General features: G+C 40.5%; 1 protein-coding gene across 2 annotated transcripts in view; it reads left to right on the forward strand.

Annotated features, from left to right (window-relative positions):
- PLEK (pleckstrin) overlaps positions 1-13740 on the forward strand; it is a 32156-nt gene extending 18416 nt beyond the window's left edge. For both annotated transcript variants that reach the window (XM_089523221.1, XM_089523222.1), the window contains 6 exons: positions 458-549; positions 2087-2271; positions 4975-5079; positions 7805-7888; positions 11099-11168; positions 13205-13740. In XM_089523221.1, the coding sequence (XP_089379347.1) occupies positions 458-549; positions 2087-2271; positions 4975-5079; positions 7805-7888; positions 11099-11168; positions 13205-13344 (676 nt within the window). In that variant the 3' untranslated portion in view covers positions 13345-13740. The remainder of the gene's footprint in view (positions 1-457; positions 550-2086; positions 2272-4974; positions 5080-7804; positions 7889-11098; positions 11169-13204) is intronic.
- Positions 13741-23077: the final 9337 nt, after the last annotated feature.

Here is a 23077-nt window from a genome sequence, read left to right on the forward strand (position 1 = left end):
TCTTTGGGTCCAGGCTACTTGAAGGACCATATTCTCCCATATGAACCTGCCTGTGTTTCGAAATCTTTTTGGGAGGCCCTTCTCTCTATCCCACCTTCTTTCCAAATGCATCTGCTGGGAACATAGTAGTCTGTCTTCTTGGTGCCTCTTCCAAGGCTTTGAAATTCTCTTCCTAGACGGTCATAATTTGCAAGTATGGTTACTGACTTACATAACAGTGAAGAAATTCTATTGTTGGAAGAAAACAATTGCAGGGATTATGCATTTTGCATAATGTCAGTTTTGCTATATTCATTAAGCATTGAAGATGACAGAATCCTTTTGATGCATTTGCAGAAGGAAACTAGATCTTTAAATAATTTGTTAAAATTTGTAGGAATGAGGTCCAATGAGATTTATAATTATTTCCTAATTTAATATTCTTTTACAACTATTCATCATTTCTACCCCTTCACAGTACCTTGTATGTTTCAATGAAAGACCCTGACAAAGGAATACGAGAAATGACATTGGAAAAAGACAAGAAAATTTTCAATCACTGCTTTACAGGTAAAGAACTCTGGGCTGTTTCTTTTAAAAATAATCAACTGAATAACACAGAAAAGTAATGGGATTATCTTTCAAGGTTCCAGTCAGATGCTTTGTGGGATTCATACACATCTGTCCTGACGTATGAGAAAGAAAAATGGAGGGAACTTTCAATTGTCATTACAAAATACTCAAAATTATGGAGGCTTGGAAATTGTAGAAACCCAAAAAGTTGTGTCTATAGATGGGATCATCACTGAATGATGACCAAAGTGACCAAAGAAATGAAACCTCATCTTTATGTTTGGCATGCCATAAAGGAATAAGCTGAGATGCATGATTCTGGTGTCAAAACCTATGCTGTGGGATTCCTAACTTGGCCTAAAACAAAAGACCTGGGAAGAGACTTCACAGTAACTGCTCTCAAGTTGTGGCAATCTCTTCTACAAGGGGCCTAGTTGTCCCCCTGCCTGGTGTTTTTTCTATCAACAGGCTAATACATTATTATTTTTAAAGCCAGGCATTTGGTTTTTACCTTTTGTTTTTGAAGCACATTTTGCCACACTTGGGTGGTCAGTGTACAAGATGTCCTTCCAAAAACAAGCTTGGCCCAAAGGTGGAGCAAAATGAGATATATCGTTATTGATCCTCAACGAATGTGTGTGTCTTTTTTTTGTCCGGATCTGTTCTTGAAGAAATAGGAAAGATTTTCTCACAACCATGTGTTCCAGACCAGTTTTCAATTCCCCATCTTCCAGCATCTCACAATTTCAGTTCTAGCTGCAGAGGTTAGGAATATGATGAGTCTCTGGTGTTTGGCTTTGCTGAAGATTGATAACAATAATAAGGCTGGACAAAACTTCACTGGTTGTTTTATAATGTCAGATATTTGCATAAGCATTGTATTCCAAAAAGCATTGATCCTAGGACATTCAAGCCACATATGTGTGTAAGAACCTTGAACGTTATAGCCTCTCCAACAGAATGGTGAAATATTCTTATGGTAAAAGTAATTCTGCCACAATAACATGGCAGTTAGATTTAAAGATGGATATATCAGAGGAGACCTGGGCAAGCATTTATACATAAATCACGATCGACAGCTGCAAAGGAGAGTGTTTATTTAACACCTGTGAAACTCTCAAAGATATTGCCCCCCCCCTTTTTTTAAAAAAGAACTGCTTTTAAATTTGATGTCTTAAATGTTTTTAATGTCATTGATAGTTTAATTCAGGTTTAATGCTAATCTTTTGTATGTTTCAACTATATTAAATTATTTATTTTAATTTGTAGATTGTAATGAGTCCCAGTTATAGGGAAAAGGCAGGATATAAATAACAAGGATGCTTTGATTGTGATTTCCTGCATGGCAGGGGGTTAGACTGGATGGCCCTTGTGGTCTTTTCCAACTCTACAATTCTATGATTCTATGAAAACAAAATAAAGAAATAAAACTATTGTGAGGATGACAGACAGCAGGCGATTAGTGCTTTCTAATTGATCCTGAGAGATCTACTGCTTTTTGCTGATACTCCTTGCTTTATCTCTTTGCTGCTAGGCAGTTGTGTAATTGACTGGCTTCTGTCCAGTAATACCATCCAAAATCGCCAAGAGGGTGTCATGGTGGCATCTGCCCTCTTGAATGAAGGTTATTTTCAGGCTGCTGGGGATATATCCAAAAGTGCATCCGAAGGCCTGTCGGAAACTCCTTTCCTTGACCACGAGGATGCTTATTATTACTTTGTAAGTGTTGAAGCATAAGGTGTCTCTGCAGCAGAGGTGGGCAACTATGGAGGCGGCAAGGACCAGGAACCCATTTCCTCCACCCCATCCCTCCAGTGGGCCACACCATCACATTTATGCCTTCCCTTCTGGCTGCCACTTTCACTGTTTTTGCAGCTGGAGGCATAATAAACCACTGCATTTGTGACCCATTTAAGCCATTTCCCCCCAGTTTCAGGCAAAAAATTAATTAAAAAATCATACACAAATCAGCACAGGAAAAATGTAAATGGAGATGATTTCAGAGATTCTGGGAGGTTTCAGGAGCTGACCTTTCCCTCAACAGCCTGTGGTCTCTCTTATCCACCCCTGCTTTACAGAGTCACCATAAAATCTGGAAATAAGGTTTTATGGCACAGTGCAGGATTAAGGTCTGATGAAATGTATTGCTATGTATGTTTCTTCTGCTTTTCACCTCTGTGTATATGATAGAACACTGGATATATATCTCTGTATCTTTCCAAGTACCACATATGTGTAGTTTCCACAAACATGTGCCTCAGAGTCCTTGCTTGTTGTTGCTTAATGAAGATGAATTACCCTACACACTGGCCATGTGAGGCCACAGCTGAAGAGTAGCCTGTTTCAGGGAAATTTCCTTGGAAATGGAAGCTTCAAATTGCATTCAAAATTGGCATCATGATGCTGACCTTATGAGCTGTGTTTGCTTTAAATTAACAGTTAAAATCCTTTCTGATATCTCAAAGGGAATATTCATCCAGGAAGAATCTTCTCCTCCATTAGGGATGTACTTTGATTTTGATCTGCTACAGCTTGATCTATTTAAACCCACCACAGTTTAATTCTTAGCTGATCTAGGATGACTTAGGCCTGAGACAGACAGCCGAGAAGCGGTGTGCCTGCACCGATTCTAGGGTTCAGGAATGAGCGGCAACTGCATGCTCCGGAGCCCTAGAATGTGCTGCCGCTGCCATCATACTCGCCTCCTATCCATACAGGGCATACGTCCATGACGCAAGCGTGGCACTGCGTCCGCACCTCAGTGCGCCACACTTGCATCATGGACGTATTACAGTGCACCAATGGCACACTGATGACATCATCTGCACACGCCAAGAAGAACATGGAGGGACACCGCATGGTTTGGCTGCTGTGGCGTCCCTCCGGAGGAAAACTAGGTGCCTCCAGCCCGCCCTTTGGGGGCAGTCTGGAGAGCCCCTTAGGTTGCATCTGCTCTGCAGACTGAATGCAGTTTGACTGCTTTAACTACCATGACTCAGTATTATGGAATCTTAGAATTTGTAGTCTGTCAGAGCTCTCTGACAAAGAAGACTAAATGTCTCACAAAACTACAAATCTCAGGATTCCATAGCATTGAGCCATGGCAGTTAAAATAGTTTCAGACTGCATCATTTCTGCAGTGCAGATTAGGCTTTAGTAACATCTCTAAATTAATCTGTACTTCAAATTGTAAATCTATACATAGTTTCTAAGGAGTAAGGTCCATTGAAAAAGGGAATATTCAATTTCATTCTGAGTAGACACGCACAGGATTATGTAGTTAATCAAATAATCTGTTCTATTTATATGCCATGTAGATGCACTTTCCTGCCTTTGTTTGATCGTAAAGTATTCCATGGCTTCTTCTGGCAAGTCAGTGTCTTGGAAAGTTAGAAACTATGAGTCACTGCAGTATAGAGATTGTCCCAATTAGCTGTCATTGGATAGGAAAATATTTATGTTGATCTATAAATGCCTTATACTTATTCTCTCTCTCTGTGTTTTTGCCCTGGACATTTGACCACATATGAGCCCAAGCCCTTACATAGGCTTCTCAGTAATGTAGCCAGTAAAACCAGCTCTCACATCTTGGTGCATCAGTTTAGAATGCATGCTTTCTTTTCAAGGTCCAAACCAGCTGTATACGTTTGCTAACCACACATTTCCTGGTTTGGCTAAAAAGTGGGGCCATGGGACAAGTTCTATCACAAAATGGAGTAGTCCTCTCATCACTTTGGATTTCAGAGATGGGCAAGGGGTGGGTTAAACCTCAGAGTATGGAGAAAAAATACTCTGTTGATTTTACTTTCATCTCCTACATTAGTGTAACATTTGGATCCTTTGCAACCCCTCTCTTCTGCCAAACCATCAAACACATATTTAGAAAACATGTACACAATTGGTTTGCCCCTAAAATTGTATTTCTCATTGCTCTGCAAGCATTAGCTAAAAAACCTAGTACACAAGCAAATGCTATGTAAGTAAATACTATGGGATAGTATAGATACTATGGGATATGGAAAAATCTATCCTGAGATTCCACCGCCCTTCCCATTATTTGCCACATTTTGTTGCCCTGCTTCTGCCCTCTACCTCACTGTCTTCTCTCCACTATGAGCAGCTACCATGGCTTTGACAGGTCTTCCCCTTCCTCATATCCATCCCATTTCCTCTGACCTTGGCATGCATGCACTTGGAAGCAGCCCAGAAAAGTGAATGTTTTGTCAAAAAAGTGTCTTAAATGCAAAATAAGCCTAAAGTGCAGGAGAATATTTTTTCCATGGGCTGTTAGTTGCCCTTTGCTGCTCTACCAAAATGTATGTTTTTGAACCTTGAGATTCTGGTTTTATTTGCCGGTGTACAATAGCAGGCTGAGCTCAGGAGGTGTTCAGCAATACAAGCTCTTCAATGTCTTTTGAACAGGCAGACAGTGGATTCTTCTGTGAAGGAAATTCCAGTGACGATGACATGGTCTTCAAGGAGGAGTTCAGGGGCGTAGTGATCAAACAGGGATGTCTACTGAAACAGGTCAGTATCTCTTAATCCTGTTCGTTGGGATGGCATGGAAAGGAAACCCATCTAATGCAAATCTATAGATCTATCTAAAGTTAACCGAGGAGAACCAAGCCGAACTTTCTCGTGACTTTCTCTGCTGTGTTTTGCATCTGTGATGGGTCTTTGTGAACTGTGTATACAAGAAAGAATAATTTTGTCATCTTCCACTGGACTGTGGGGATAGTTGTTGGAGTTTTCAAACACTATTTGCAGTTTGAGTCTTATTCTGTGCACAAAAAATGCTCTTTCGTGTGTAGAGAAAATGTTTTTGTATAGAAAACAAATTTCCTGCACAAAAAAACAAGCACTTTTCATGCAGAATAAGTCCTGAATTGCTAAGTTTCTTGCTTGACTTGTATTCTCCTTGTCAGCACATCCAAAGTGCCAGAAGAGCATATTCTTTCCATCCCTGCCCTGTGGCATCACGCTTTGTGTTGCTAGGATGCAGTTGGCTGCTAATAGGTGAGTGCAGCTAAAACACAGTGGAAGCCTTTCCATTTGTCTGGAGCAAACTCACCCAGCCCATTCTTGTCTACAATGCATGTAAAAAAAATACTCAGCACAAAAAAGAGAAAGACTGAAATCCTTGCAGGTTGCTTGAGGCTGGTGTCACACTGCAGAAATAAAAGAATTTGTCACCATTTTAACTGCTATGGCTTAGTGCGATGGAATTTTGGGATTTGTAGTTGTGAGATACTGTATTTAGCTTTCCCTGTCAGAGATTTCATAGCATTGAGCCATGGAAGTTAAACTGGTAGTAAACTGTTTTACTTCTTTATTTCCGCAGTGTGATAGCTTGCACGCATATGTGTCAATATAAGAAGGATGAATATTCCATGTGGACAGTTCTTCATGCAGGGACGTAGCCAAGGGGGGGGGGGGTCCTTGGGGTCCTGACCCCCCCCTTCCATTAGAAAAATGAATGGTGCATGCTTCTGCACCGCCGCACCCAAGCCCCATTATAATGGTGGCATTTAGTCTGGACCCCCCCCCCCCCTTCCTAAAATCCTGGCTACATCCCTGCTTCATGGGCTGCTTCCATGCTGCATTCCCACCCCATTTTTAATTTTTAAATTTACTTTAGTGGAGGAAATTAACTTGTAATGTCCCCTCCATCAACTTATGGTTTACTTCCTGATTTTAAAAAGTCCTTTTTTGGCAAGCCCTCTTGCATTTTTCCCACCCTGATGTATTGTAACCTGCACTGGAGATAGTGTTGGAAAGAAAAGTTGAATAGGACAGAAAGATCAGAAGGTCACATATCTCTGTGTAAGGAATCAAAATGTGCTTCCTGTTATGGCTGTACAAAATATAACATCCTTCAGATGTCTTTTGGTGATCTGTTGATGGATGTGGCTTTGCACAATTCCAGCAGAATGATCACACTGGTATCACGTACAGAGCATACGGAGTGTTTAACATCACACGACTGCTAAAGATTGCCACATGCCGCATGGTAGCCTAGCATGTAACTGAGAAGTGGTATCATTCACAGGAAATGTTACACACTGAACCCACTGCAAAACTTTGATAATCGATTCTGAGTCACCAATTATGGGGAAGTGGGGTACTATTTACTCCTTAATATCAGATAGATCAGTCTGACTCAGAAAAAAAAAAGGAATTTAAGACAAATTATAATAAAAGAATTTAAGACCTGTTATGGCATACAAACATTAACCTCAAACAGGAAACACTATTTCTTTAGAAACTCTGGTACACTCTTCTTCATGTTATCCTTTTTGCTTTTGACTTGCTTCCATCAGGGATGTAGCCAGGATTTTAGGAAGGGGGGGGGGTTCCAGACTAAGTGCCACCATTATAATGGGGTTTGGGCGTGGCGGTGCAGCAGCACGCACCATTCATTTTTCTACGTCCCTGCTTCCATATAAAAACAAGTTTCTTTGGACATTAGTAAGATAGAAGAATGTATCAAAAATAATGTGAAAGAAAGTATGTCAAGCTTGAAATACAGATATCATATGTGGAATGTTCTTATATTTAAAAACAGGATGACTAAAAATAAACATGAGATTTTTACATTAAAACATATTATATTTTTGACAGAGTGAAATTAAATATTCAGTTTTTAACAAATATGGTATCCAGCTTTCTGAAGATTTTGGTTTATAAAGAATAATTCTGAATCTATTTTTTCTCAGAAAAATTATTTGCAAACGTACTGTCAAAATAGTGACACGTGTTGATTGAACAAATGATGTTGAGTTGCTACCTTCTCCTGCTCAAATCTTAATGTCATGGCCAAACTTCTTGTAGTGTGCCTTCAAGTCATTTTCAGTCTATGATGATGCTAAGGTGAACCTGTCATGTTTTTTGGGAGGGGACAAGATTTGCCTTTGCCTTCATCTGAGACTGAGAAATTGTGACCCAGTGGACTTTCATGGCTGAGCAGGGATTTGGACCCTGGCCTCAAGAGCCATAGCCCAATGCTCAAACCACTAGCTCACACCATGAGCAACCTAGATATAATGAATTGTAAGGCCATGTCTTTGCTGAAGCAATAATAGTATTCCATGAATGCGGAGTGACTCCAGTTTAACAAATGTAAACATTGTGATTTACTAGGCAGGTGGATATCATAACAGTCTTACTCAACTTTAACTGTGTAGCTCAGATACTTCTATTTCTGAAAGACAAGAAATTAAACTAATTTATTCATTCATTAAATTAAATGTAGGGGCACAGGAGGAAAAACTGGAAAGTGCGAAAGTTTGTGCTAAGAGAGGACCCTGCCTACATGCACTACTATGACCCTGCTGGGGTAAGCCCATCTCTCTATGGTTTTGCTGGAGCATGTTCTGAAAGAGTTTTAGAAAGGAAATCACCTTCCATAGAATGTTTAAATGACATTGTTGTTGGTATAAGTTGTTTTTCATTGGGCATCTTTAAGTATGCCTGTGCCCTTTCACTGTATTAATGTTGATTCAGTGCTGCCATCATCTTTTCTCCAAAAAAAAGTAGTAGAATAGACTTCATGGTACTGGCATCCATCTATTCCATTGTAGTTGTAGTTCTTACATTTATTTATATCTCACCCTTTCCCCAATCTTGGGCTCCATGTGGCATGTGTGTGCACCTTCAAACTGCCTGTTGACTTATGGTGGCCCCATGAACTTCATAGGGTTTTCTTAGGCAAGGGGTATTCAGAGATGGTTTTGCCAGTTCCTCTGCACTATAACATCTATCACACATAGAATCATAGAATCATAGAGTTGGAAGAGACCACAAGGGTCATCCAGTCCAACCCCCTGCCATGCAGGAACTCTCAATCAAAGCATACCCGACAGATGGCCATCCAGTCTGTTTAAAGACCTCCAAGGAAGGAGACTGCACCACACTCCGAGGGAGTGTGTTCCACTGTCAAACAGCCCTGACTGTCAGGAAGTTCCTCCTGATGTTGAGGTGGAATCTCCTTTCCTGGAACTTGCAGCCGTTGCTCCGGGTCCTAGTCTCTGGAGCATCAGAAAACAAGCTTACTCCCTCCTCAATATGATATCCCTTCAGATATTTAAACAAGGCTATCATATCACCTCTTAACCGTCTCTTCTCCAGGCTAAACATCCCAAGCTCCCTAAGTCATTTCTCATAGGGCATGGTTTCCAGACCCTTCACCATTTTAGTTGCCTTCTTTTGGCCATGCTCCAGTTTCTCATCATCCTTTTTGAGTTGTGGTGCCCAGAACTGGACACAGCATTCCAGGTGGGTTCTAACCAAAGCAGAATAGGGTGACATTATTACTTCCTTTGATCTAGACCCTATATTTCTATTGATGCAGCCTAAAATCGTATTGTCCTTGTTAGCTGCTGCATCGCATTGTTGACTCATGTTCAACTTGTGGTCTACTTGGACTCCTAGATCTCTTTGACATGCCCAGTTCCTAATAGATAGTGGGAGGCAAAAACAACAGTTCTTTAACTTAACAACAACCTGGTTAGCTTCTAGGTTAGGGATGTAAAGAATGTTTACATCCAAAGCAAAGAATGGATGTATTGACCAATAGAACATCTTATTGAGAAAATGTGAACACAGCAAGATTCTTTTGTAGTTTTCCATGCAAATTTCATTTCCCCTTAACCATATGGGTTTTGTTGTTGTTCAAAAAACATGGTTTGCTGTGCAGGAAACATATCTCTATGCAGAAAACACAATTTTATCTGTGCATGCAAACCAAATTTCCTAATATATATATATATATATATATATATATATATATATATATACATACACACACACACACACACACACACACACACACACACACACAAGGTTTCCTACACAGGAAATGACATTTTCTGTGGAAAAAGAGGGTTTTTTTAAATGCCGATATAGGTGCTTTACACACCGCCATTTAGTATGCGCTCCGTGTGTACTAGGGTTAGAAAGAGGTGTGCTAGGGTTAGGAAGGGTCTTACCTTCCTAACCGGCCCTGTCCCTAGTACGCACGGAGCGCATAGTAAATGGCGGTGCCTGTCCACACGGGCGCCACCATATTTACGTCTCGGACGCATAGGAGGAAGTGATGCTGCGAGTGCGTGCCTCGCAGCGCCACTTCTAGGGGCCAAAAAAGGAGCGCCATTTCGGCGCTCCTTTTTAGCTGCGCTGGGAAGCCTCGCGGTCTGGCCGCTGGGGCTTCTCTGCGTAGCTAATGACAGTGGTGGCAGACCGCCCGCTTTAGGGCGGTCTGTAACGTGCCAAAGTGTTCATTTGGAAAAAGTCATTAACCCCCTATACATACCGGCCTTAAAAGCTGGGTTGGGGGCGGAGTTGGGGCGTAGCGTCTATATGTTGTACGACCAGGCTCTGCCCACAGGTTAGCATGATGCTATGCACCGCACCACACAGCATGTGGCGTCATGGTGCTCCTCTGGAACTGCATCTGCATAATATAGCACTGAAGGAGCGCTGCCAAGCCACAGCAACGCAGCTATGGCACCCTTTCCGGGGCACAAAAAGGAGCTGCAAAAAGCAGCTCCTTTTTGCAGTGTGGTTGCCGTGGCCCAGATCTGGGTGAAAAAGGGGCGGCTGCATGCCGCGCCTTTGGGGCTGCCTGTATAGCCCCTCACTGTTAATAATCTTCGAAGTGTGTGCCATTTTCTCCAGCAGAGAGGAGAAAACTGCTGAAATTATTTATATTTGCTTGCAAGAATAAAATAAGTGAAAAATCAACACCCCTTGTCTAGGCAAAGGCTAGGTACCTATGTTTAAAGTACTTCCTTGGCTGGGAGTACCATGCCTTAGGAATCACCTTTCCTGTGACATGGCCACCTGCACTAGTCTGAAATGCATGATGCAATACAGTTCCTCCCTCCTCCGCACCTTAAATCTCTTCTAGTTAAGTCCTGATATGAACTTGCAAGTTTTCTGCAGGCCCAGCCTAGCAGCCCTTCATTGGTTGAAGGTAGGGTATCAGTTGTAAGGTTGAGGGCCTTTTGTGTAATTGTCCACAGTTCCAAAATGATCTCCCAGAGGAGGAGGAGAGGTTATCTTATTCCGTGGCATTTTGAAGCGTGCCTGTCTGTCAAAAAGACACCTATATCAGAAAGAGTTTGACAATGTGTTTCAATCCTGTAACAGAATGTTCCAACCCCTCTTCCATTGTAATTTTTTTTTTTTTGGGGGGGGGAGTTATGTTAACACATTTCCCCCCTTCCCATCTGTCCTGACCTTACTGTTATTACACTTATAACATTTAGTTCTAAAACTGCCAGGGGTGAGGAAATCTGTTCATTTTCTCTCCACAGTTACTAATTTTGTAACTTTCCATCAAACCTCTTTCCCTTTGCCTCTCTTCCCAATTAAGCTGTTTACGTTTCACCTTTTCGTCACTAATTTCCTCACAGTCTTGGTCAACGTACACAACATTGAGCCAACATTCCTTCCAGTTCATTAATTCCAGCTCACAGATAAAAGGAATTTCCAGAAATGAGTTTTTAAAGGAGGTAAACATAGTTGGGTTTGGAATTGCTTTCAGGGAGAAGAACCACTTGGAGCCATTCACTTGAGGGGCTGTGTGGTGACAGCAGTTGAAGATGCACCTGATGGTAAGCACTAAGCAGGAGTACATAGACTATCATACTAACAGTGTGTGTTTATTCATCTGCAAGCATTCATAAACCGTTCACAGCCTGGAAGCAAATGGTCAAACATAGAGCTTTCAGAAGTTATCTTTTGGACTACAACTCCCAACTCCTTGCCAGCTGGAGGATTCTGGAAGTTGTTTTCTAAAACATAATTAAAACATAATAGTCTGAAACATAACTCTAAACTTTACCTACTGATAAGAAATCCACTCTCACCTGAGTAGGCACAGGAGGTTGTTGTAGGAGGCCATAGGATTTATGGCAAGGTGCCTTATACTGTGTCAGACTATTGCTTAATCTACCATAGCGTTGTGTGGCAGAGACTCTCCAGGGTTTTAGGTAGGAGTCTATCCTAATTCTAAATGGAGATCCCTAATATTCTTTGGATCATCTTTCATCCAAGTACGAACCAGAAGGAAGCTGCGGGTGGAGAACAGATCACAAAAAATAAATGGGGTAGGATTTGGAGATTTCTCTGCAACGGTAAATGAGGTTCCTAATAAAGTGATACATTGTTGGTATCTGTGCCCCTTAAGACTATACAGAATTAATAATTTGTCAGAAGGATGTTGGGAATGTTCTAATAATGTTGGTATATTTGAACATATATGGGTTGGCTGCCCTAAAATAATTTCATTTTGGCTGGAAGTTCTTGATTGGATGAACAAAATAACAAATCAAAATACAATTGGGACTTTGTATCTGCGGAGGATCTGTTCCAGATCCCAACCTCCCATGAATATGAAAAAATGTGGGCCTCAAGTGTCGTTGTCCCTAATGGTGGCATGACATGTATGTGCCTCCATTGAGGACAATGGGGCTTGCTGTCTGCAGATGTGCAAATCCACGGATGGCAAGCCTGTGGATGGCAAGGTCCCACTGTATACACTTTCAAAGTACTTTACTGATTTTATCAATTTATGATAAAGAAAATGTAAATATCTTATATCCACCTTGCTGTATGTAGCAAGGATAGAGATAGCAAGGACATGGAAGAACTTACAAGATTTGTCCACTAATTACTGGTTAGACAGAATTTCCACCCTGTCAGAGGTGAAATAGCTGAAGAAACTTTCAAAACTACATGGCATCCATTTATATATGACACATATAAATTCTAGACATGGCCCACTATTGAACTACATGATATTCTATAAGTTTTCATGATGAACACATTTTGGACAATGTTTTGAGAGTAATTGTCTGATTATATTTTGAATCATGGAATGTTGTCTGTGGTTTGGGGAGGATGGGTAAGGGATAATTTACTATTATGCTATGTAAACTCTTAATAAAAATATATATATTTAAAAGAACTAACCAGGCCCAAGTCCTAGCCACAAGACCTTAGCTTTTGAAATAAGACTTGACTATGTTCAGAATAATATGGTGTCATAAAAAGGCAGCAAATTGTTATTTATTTATTATTTTTGCTGTTAGGGAAGGGGAAGAGGCACTTCAGGGATTTTCTCAGCCACCAAAATAACTTGACTGGCCTACCATTTACAGTGGACCCTTTCCATTCATGGGTGTTTATTTGCAGGCCCTTACATGGATGGGAAAAAATATGGATGTCTGCATCCCATATTATCCAGTGGTTGGTGACATGTGCATGTCTGTGTCAGATAATTTGTGTGCACATGCCACCATAAATACTATGGGTCATGGTGATGCATGGATGGTTGAATCCACAAATTGTTAGCCTGATGGCGTGATGGGCCTACTATATCTTGACTTGAGCAGAAGGAGCAGCATCATTCATTGCTCAGTCTCAGGCAGCTGCATGTTTGGGGCTAGTCCTGCCAGTTATTATTCTCAGCTCAGAATGGAGTAGAAGCTTGCACAGGTGTGGGTTTATTAGATGGAAATGGGAAGAGTTCTGTCTTCATTTATCATGTAAAAATGGAAGAGCTTCTTTATTTTGAAAAGGAGGTGGTGAAGCAAGCATTGCCTCCCCCAGTCCTTTATTCACACTCTTTTCTTTCCCTCACGATTAGGCAAGAGAAATGAAGTTGGGGGGAATCTGTTTGAAATCATTACTGCAAATGAAGTTCACTATGTCCTGCAAGCAGCCACCTCTGCAGAACGTACAGACTGGATCAAGGCCATCCAGATGGTTGCCAGGACTGGAAAGTGAAGAACCTCCAACTTCAGAAAATGAAAGTGTCCTTTGTTCAAGAAGGTTTTAAAAAACAAGCAAATGAAGACACCCAGGCAGCTGTTTGTAATGTTGCTAATAGACAGGGCATATCCTGGTGGTTCTTTTAAAAGTTGTTGTTGTTGTTGTTATTGTTGTTGTTGTTGTTGTTCTTCTTCTTCTTCTTCTTCTTCTTCTTCTTCTTTGACAAGAGCATGACTTAGAAGTTATGGCCAGAATTCTGAATACTTAACTCCTGGCCTGCTCCCCCAAAACCTGACAGAAATACCATTCAATTATGCTTTGATCACTGGCAGAATGGACCGCCTTCTCTAGCTGATACCTGGTAAAGCAATTTGTGGGGTAGTTATGATCATGACAACAGTGTCACAATCGTGACTAAGTAGCGATCATGAATATGGAACAGTTACATATATTTACTTATCTGCAACTGCTTCATATTCACAATTGCTACATAGTCATGACTGTGACACTATTATCATGATCTTATCTCCCCTCCCTGCCACTTCACCAGCCAAGTTAAGTACATTTAACTAAGAAATTGATATAGAAAGCCAACGAGACACAAGCATGTAAACATATTGTCCTGAATTATGTATCTGTCTATTATGTAAAAACATGTCAGTTTGTCGTGAAATGAATATTAAATGAGAGTAGAAAAAGATCATATTTAACACCAAATAGAGTTATGCAGAAGCATGAATAAGCATTGTTAGCCTTATGAGTTCTGCATATGAGCATAATGAAAAAAAAATATTTGTGACATTTTTGCATAAAACAGCCTGATCTTTGGCCACTCCATCTCTCAATGGATGTTTGTGCCAACAAGGATGTGCAAGAATCAGAGCCAGAGCTAACCTTGTTATGGAAATATACCCATACAAGTGTGGAGGTGGCAGCGGGGAGGGGGGGGGGCTTGCCATCTTTCACTGTGCCTATATTTGAATGAACCAATAAGAAGGATAATAGTCATGGTTGTTTTCAAACGACTTGGGAGCTTTGAGCCATCACTGCTCCAGTTGCTCCAGTTGCCACAATAAACCACATTCTTCTCAGTATTAGTGCTGTATTAGAAAAATAGCTCAACTACACCAAACTGTAATTTAGTGATGCTGTCTTGCTCCATGGTACTAAAACAAATTTATTTATGAATGGGCGAGGGTGAGAAGCACAAATCAATTAAAGACATTCATATGGTTGGCCTCAATATATATGTTGACGATAACGTTCCCAAATGTGGCATCCTCCACCAGTTGGATTGGGGCCATGGTTGCCATCATCCCATATTTAGAAGCCATAATGCTGAGTACACCTCGCAGAGTTGTTGCTGCGTGCCTTCAAGTCATTTCATGGGGCTTTCTTGGTAAAACTTGTTTGGAGGAGGTTTACCATTGCCTTTCCCTGAGGTTGAGAGCATGTGACTTGCTCAAGGTCACCCAGTGGGTTTCATTGCCAAGTGAGGAACTGAATCCAGGTCTCCAGAGACATAGGCCTGTTACAGACTGGCAAAATAAAGCTGCTTCGGGTCTCTTTGGAGGTATGCTGTTTAAACAATGCATGGGTCCTACGAGTCTGGAGGCTGTGCCAAAGCCACACTCCATTCCTAAGCACTGGAGTGCAGCTTTGGTGCAGCTTCTGGATTCTTAGGATGCATGCATCATTTAAACAGCATACCTCCAAAGAGACCCGAAGCAGCTTTATTTTGGCAGTCTGTAACAGGCCCATAGTCAAATGTTACTCAAATCACTATGTCATGCTGGCTGATTAAGGAAAAGCTTAATCACCACCATATAGGTAGCAAGCTGGCATGTCTTCATTCTTCCCCTCCACCCATATTGACATAGCAGTCGGAAGAGCAACTCAGCCAAAACAAAGCCTGAAGTCCTAGTGATATCTCTAGCCCACACATCAAATGTGATTTCTGTTTGCCAAGCATTCAGGTATCATGGGTAAACTTTAGTGTTAACTGCTTGCTACTACTTGGAAAACCATAGCAATTTCATTGATTGTGAGTACAGTTGGCCCTCCGTTTTCATGGGGGATCTGTTCTGGACTCCACCGCAAAAATGGAGACTAGCCAATATTCAAGCCCCATAGGCTTGAATGGGGTGTGTGCCTGCAAGTACATGCGAGATGTGTGCCGTGGGGGTGTTCCCCCTTTGAAAATAATGGAAGTTGCCCGTAAGTGAATATTCAAGACCATGGACATTAAGTCTGCAAGAACAGAGGGGCGACTGTATACTGTTTTTAAGATACTACATTAATGGCTATGTGACTATACTGGCACTTGTATAAGGAGTGGTCTAAGCTCAGGGCTCTATGTACTTTTCCAAATGTGTGACTGTCTAATATCTGAAGCACATTAATATATTTTATCTCTATGTTTTGAATACACATGCATCTATATGTATTGTATTATTTATCACGTTTGTACATTACTTTCATCAACTACTTTAAAAGGAAAACAAAATTGTCGTAATCATGTAACAATCCAACCATAATCACAGTCCATAAGAAAAACAATAAAGACTACAAAACTGAGTAAGAATAAATTATTACTTTTTTTATTAATTTGTTTTATTCTTACATCTTGCCCTTTCCTCCAAGAAGCACAAACCACCCCAATATGATTCTTATAGGAATCACGTGAGGTAAGTAAGGCTAGTAAGATTCATGACTGAATAGAAAATTGGGTCTTCCAAGTGCTAGTCCTAAACTGTAATAAGTACAACTGGCCATACTTATATTTACTTGGGAAAACATTTGCCTACTTAGGATGAGCTCCCTTCAAAAGAACAAATAATGTACATAAAAAGGACAGATTTCTAGGTAGGGTTATGCAGGCTGTATGAAAGTGGAATGAGTTCAAGTCCTTGTTCTAAGTTTGTATTTTGCAATTTCAGTGTTTGGTTATATTGATCAATCTCAATAGAAAGAAATGGTTGAATCATTAATCCCGAATAAAAGAAAGGCTGACATTTGCTTTATGAATCTGAGAACCATAAGGACAACATTTGTTTTAAACAAAAATTAGGAAACAGAAAGATTGATCTTCAGTAGTCCCCCCCCCCCATGTCTCAAAAAACTTCCAACAAAATTAGCACTAATGTCTCTGCCTACTTTTCTTCCTCATTCCGTCGAAACAACCTTTAAAGAGAAGCAGAAGCCTCTTTGCTCATAGTCTCACAAAAACAGTTATTCTTGAGTGGTAGGAAAGACTGGTAGATCCTTTTGCTTAAAACAATGCTTTAGTCGTTAAGAGTTTTCAATGAAATTTTTGGCAGATGTTAACCATAGATTTGCTCTGGAAGACCTAGAGATTCCTAGAGAAGTGCTTTTTTCAGGTTAAAAAAAGAAGGGGTTTTTATTTGCAGGTTTTCCCACTTTCACGGTGGTCCTGTGTACCTAACTCCAGCAAATGTGGAGGGCCCACTGTAGTACAATAATCAATGCAGAGAAATAGAAGACAACAATAAAAAAGACATAACAAATGACATTTTCCACAAGAGCTGAGGGGTATGTGTGTGTGTGTGTGTGTGCACGCACACACACACACACACACACACACACACACACACGGGGGAGAGAGAGAGAGAGCACATATTCATCTCTGTAGCCATCCACTGTTTTAATAGATAGCCCTCTTATGAATAAAAAAGGCTGTACGCACACTTACTTGGAAATAAGAAAGGGATTTCCCCATTCTTTGCAAAGTATGGGGAAAGTCCAGACCAGGCACAGGATGCCATGATCCGGTATGGGATGCCTCCTGCCTGAGCGTGGAGGTGTGCAATAAACTCTGTATATACTCATGTATAAGGCTAGAAATGTTAGTCAAAAAATTGACCCCCCAAAATCTGAGTTGACTTATCCACTGGTCAATGTAATTCCTGTACTTTAAATCTTTTGATAAGAGGACTCACCCCCTGGTGAAAGGCAAGAGTATAATCTGTTTTAGAAGAACTAATCCCCCCACCCCCTATTTTCTTATCCATCCAGCCTTTAGTATGAGCACAAACAATTATGTTAGCTGGAATTTTTAAATTTCTTTGGGATTGTTTTTCTTTGCTTCATCCTTTAGATTCTTTGTTGCATGCTGCTAATTTCTGCCCTCGACTTATCCAGGGGTCATATCAAAATCCATCATTTTGGCCCCAAAATTATACATGAGGTTGACTCATAATCAAGTATATACGGTACTTTTATCTGTCCTGTATTTCCTATGTTCATTTTCAGTAGATGATCTTAAGTTTTAGGATTATGAGAGATGGCCAATTTCTATCATGCCTCCCCTAACCTGCTTTTTTTCCTAAATTGAGCAGCCTCAAACATAGTTCAGTTGCTTAACTCCTTTGGTTGTTTTGTTTTCCTTTTTCTGGACCTTTTCCAGTTCTACAATATCATTTTTAAGTGCAGTGAGCAGAACTGTACACAGCATTCCAAGAATTTGTATAAGGGCAGTATAGTATTGGCAGTTCCAGTTCCTTTTTAAAATTAAGGTTTTTAAAAATAGCAGCCACACAGTGGGTTGAGATTTGCATAGACATATCAGCCACGATAGGGCCATGCCTGGTTCACACTACATTGCACATTCTGAGAGATGGTGATTTAAGGGCCAGTTGAAGCACACTGAGATTGACACTTGAACAAGGCTCTCCTTGGGTCACAGTTAGATCTTTTGGCTATTATGCCATGTCAGCTTTCAGATGGGATCAAAAGTATTCATTAGGCAGTTACTTTCCTTGAACACAATGGCCCCATACAGACAAGCCAAAATAAAGCTGCTTTGGGTCACTTTGGAGGTATGCTGGTTAAATGACATACACATCTTAAGGGGCCAGAAGTTGCGCAAAAGCCATGCTCCAGTCCTAAGGACTGGAGTGTGGCTTTGGTGCGGCTTCTGGACTCTTAGGACGCATGCATCATTTAAACAGCATACCTCCAAAGTGACCCGAAGCAGCTTTATTTTGGCCTGTCTGTATGGGGCCAATGGGATGTAGTTCTGATTCAACAAGTCACTAACTTCGCTTTTCCTTAGTTTAAGCGAACTGGGTTATTTTCCTGGTTTCTGCATTTTAAATTTCATGAAAGTTCTGATTACAGAGACTCAAGATGTTTCCACACAAGCCACATACTTGCAAAAGTCATGCTACTCAAAATCAAATGGGAAGATACTGCTTTCAAGGCAGTCACTATAGTGCCTCTTCTCATTCATGTGTCTGGGGCTGCTGCCCCCATTGCATTCTCTTCTTGACTCTCCCTTAGCCCTGTCTCCCTCTCTTATGTTCTACTTAGCAAGCCTTTATGGGTTGTTTTTTAAAATTTCCACTTTTAAAGCACAATTCTGGAGCTCTGCTACCATGATTTAAGTCAAAAGAAATGTAATCCAGAATAGCACAGGGAGGATAGACAGGGGAAGAAAGGACACTGAAACCATGTGACTTGCAACAGAACAGGTCATGCCAGGTCATGATTCACACTTGGGGACTTATTCGCTTTCCAAGTCATTGATGGATTCCCCTGTGAATGGAAAGGGACTGGTCTGGGGCAGCAAAACTATGGTACAGAAGTGTTGTTGTGTGATAAGTATGGCCAATGCTGCTTCTTTCCTGGTGCAATCATGGTTTAAAAGCTGTGTGTAGTAATGTCCTAAACAAAACTTTTGGAAATTTGTACAAAAGTATTAACTGGATAATTTTTTTTAAAAGAATCTGATTTACAAGGATACTGTAATGGATTAATCATAGCTCATGCTGAATTACTGGGACTCTCTGTTCTTTTAAAGGCTGTATTAACATTTAAAAAACCCCACCCTGCAACTAGGGTGTGAGTGATGTTAGTAAGCTGTAAATTGATGCTAAAGGGCAAGGCTGGATGTGTCAGGAGATCTCGCCACAGCACAGAAAACTCACAGAGTGTGGTATTTGACCTCAAAATTAGCTTCCCGAGAAGCTTGGTCAGCACAGTTGGGAAGATAAATCTGCAAACATGGGGAACACAACTCTGCTAAAATGGCATCACAAAAAGAACTTGGAAAAAAGTTACTTTGGGGAATGACAGCTCAGTGACCATGATGGCTAGGACATTCTGGGAGTAGTGATCCCCAAAAGTAACCTTTTCAGGCTTTTACTATAATGGTAAGAGGAAACAACATGAACAAAAATTCTCTAATGGGTTTCATTGTCCAGAGGAAATATTTCACTCGATGAACTGTAGGGCTGGAGTTCTTAAGAGGCCAGTGTCCTTCATAACCTCAGTTTAGCTGTTTACAGTAATTTACTTCCCTGACACATTTGTAGTGGTCTTACAACAAAACATATACCATGAAAAGTCATGTTCAAGGACTGGTGTCACTCCTTTATTCTCTTTAATTGGACCCCTTTGCCATTATTTATGAGTAGTAAAAAAAATTGTTCTATAGAAATCTACTCATATCCAGCCTTTCCTGCAAAATCATCATGACTGACAGGGCCACTGATGTTTCAGTCATTGTACAGCTAAAAGGGAAGCCAGGGAGGGTGATAATGCCTACTCACTGAGCTATTGCTTTCTTGATAACTGCTATGTGGTTATTATCACCCAAGTTTACTGCTATAAATAGACCATCATGTTGCAAACCAAGGAAGCAGGAACTCATCTTTAAAGAGAGAAAAAGTGTGAAGTGTCAGAACTAGCCAAGGGTCAATGGGGCTAAAACCTTAAAGATGCAGAATAGTGCTGGTATATGATCAACTAACTGCATCACTGAAAAAGAGAACCAAAAAAAGATGCTAATCTCTATAAAATTGTATGTCATAATTTATATATGTAGGTGCAGATTTGGAAAGAGTAGTTATAATTTAAACAGAAATGTGACACATCTTACTATGGTAGGGAAGACTATGACTGGTGTGCCTACTCAGTCTGCTACGTGTCCTTGATCTTATAGTTCTTGGTTTCTAAACCAAACTTGGGCTAGGCATCTCCTCAAATGGAGGGACCTTTCAAATAGAAGCCTGTCTTCTGACAGCCCTTCCCAGAGTGGGATGTAATAGGACACACAGCAGCTAACAGTGTGTCTGTGTTGGCTAATTTAATTCATTGCTTAAGGGTTTCTGTCTTCATCTTAAATAAAATAATTCAGTGTTTCCTACATCATTAAGATTGGTGTCATGGGGCCTGTACAGACCAGGCCAAAATAAAGCTGCTTTGGGTCACTTTGGAGGAATGCTGTTTAAATGATGCATGATCCTAAGAGGGCAGAAGCTGCACCAAAACTGCATTCCAGTCCTTAGGACTGGAGCATGGCTTTGGCGTGGCTTCCGGCCTCTTAGGACACATGCATCATTTAAACAGCATACCTCCAAAGTGACCCAAAGCAGCTTTATTATGGCCTGTCTGTATGGGCCCATGGTCTCCCCCCCCCCTCCGGCTTGACCTCCTCCCATCCCACATCATACAGAATCCTTAGCAACACTTTTTGTACTAATGTCATAAATCCTAATTCCCATATATCACTGAATGTAATGGTAAATTCCTGTATATCCCTGAATGTTGAATTCAGTGAAAATTGAATTTTTGAAAAACCTGGGGACTCTCCTTTCTCTTCCAATTGATTCTCACCCCACTCACACCACTGTTTAGCATTTTAAAGGGACAGAGGCAAATGCCCCAGCTTGTTTCTGCCAAAAAGCAGATATTTGAGGAACATTGATCTCACTCCCATTTAGGGTGGAATTTACAAAGAATTCTTGATTTGTTGCTACAACCTGCAAAGACAGGCATTTCCTTCATTTCCTTCATCCCTCCCAGTCATTGTGCCACCAGGACTTACCCTCTGCTCTTCTTTGCATCCACCTTCTGGCTACAGGCCAGGAAACTACATTAAATATTCTTTATCCTGTCTCACTAAGTAAGTGGGAAGAAATAATTTCCTCGTTTCATATTGATCTGGCAAAAGCTCCTTCAGTTAAGATTTATGTTTTAACTTCTAAACAGAAAAAGACTTCCCCTCTCTGTGTATGTTTCATTGACAAGCTAGAAGCAACTGTGTTTGGTACATAATGTAGAATATTTAATGACATCCCTAGGTCCTGAGTTTTGGCCTAGAAACATTAAAAGCTGAACTGGAAAAAAAAAGTCAACTAAAGTGCCATCAGAGATGGGTATCTTCTCACCACTTTTGAAAGGGAATTCCACAATTGGGTTGCTGCCCTAGAGAAGATCATCTTGACTTCCCATTAACCAAACCTTTTGCTGACAGTGTTTCTGAAAATATCGGCCACAGGCAGGTTTTACAGAAGGAAGAGGTCTTTTACATATCCTGGCCCTAAATAATTTCAGGCTTCACAGGGAAGTACCAGCAATCTGAAATGGACCTGGAAATGATTTAGAAACCAATGTAATTGATAACATATTGATACAGTATAATGTGATCTAGAAACACATACCCTCCAACACTTCACAAGTGTAAATTACCATGTGTGACCACATAACATTGGTCAAGATAGCAGAAATTATTAATGTGGAAGAACAGAAAGAACAGAAAGCTAGGAAAGGCTGCTGCAGTTTGGTTTTGCCTGAGTCTCCCAGAAAGGGCATGATTCTGCCTCCTTACATTCCCCTCCCCCAAGTGAGTTGAGTGCAAACTACTTTTATACTTTGTACTCAGTTTGCAGCAGTTGAAGTAAGATAGGGGGATAAAGAGGAAAAGTGGGAGGAGGAGAAAGAAACAGAGACATTTTAAAAGCAAATAAAATGTGTGATGACAGAAGAGTAATCAGGACTGCCGTTGTCAGACACTTGGAGGGCATGAAATTGTACACAAGAACAACCTGGGTTTACTGACTACTAATTTTCGAAGTATTCTAAAAAGTATTTTCCCAAGGTCTGAAAGGGTACAAAATTAATGAATAAACCTCTGTCTGTTTTTGATCAATTCATTCTTTCACTGTACAGACTTTACAACACAGTCAGCAGTTTTGTTCAATTTTCCTGATACTCTTGAGAGGCTTTATGGGACAGGATGGCAGAGGCTACAAGAGGAGGAAGGAAAAACAAAGATTTTTTTCCCCCTGCACTATATAATGTAGAAAATGTTGGAGACAAAATCTTGATAGGTTAGCATAGGTCAACTTGCATGTGTGAGATTTGGTAGGGTGGTGATTTCACATCTTCCTGTACACATTACTGTAACCAAAGACCTGCCTTATATATGCCTTAGATGAAAGCTTTCTAAAATAATCCTACTTTGAAACAGAATTCAAAGATATAGCTGTGTTAGTCTGTAGAATCAGTATGCAAAGAGATCTTGTAGCACCTTTGAGGCTAAGTGAAAGAAAGTATTTGGGAATATAAAATAATAAATAATAATAAAGAAAACTTTTATTTATACCCCACTTTTGTGCTACAAGAGCAATCAAAGCGGCTTACATGATTAAAAGGCAGTCAATATACATTACATACAGTCCGTACAATACTATATCTAACCCCTCCCCCTTTAAAAAAGGATTAAACACATTGCAATTTAAAATCAACTGTTAAAATAAGCTTTCGTAGACTTGAGTCTACTTTCTCAGGCTATGAAAGCTCATGCTGCCAACGTATTTCTTTCAGTCTCAAAGGTGCTACAAGATCTCTCTACATAGTACTTTGAAATATTAATTGAAATTAATTTTAATGTGTTAACTGTTTATCTGCAGTCTTGAAACTATTGGCTATTTTCAACTAAGGT

The sequence above is a fragment of the Sceloporus occidentalis genome, unplaced genomic scaffold (genome assembly GCF_023333645.1).
Source record: "Sceloporus occidentalis isolate IW3139 unplaced genomic scaffold, rSceOcc1.0.p SCAF_4, whole genome shotgun sequence".
Taxonomy (NCBI): domain Eukaryota; kingdom Metazoa; phylum Chordata; class Lepidosauria; order Squamata; family Phrynosomatidae; genus Sceloporus; species Sceloporus occidentalis.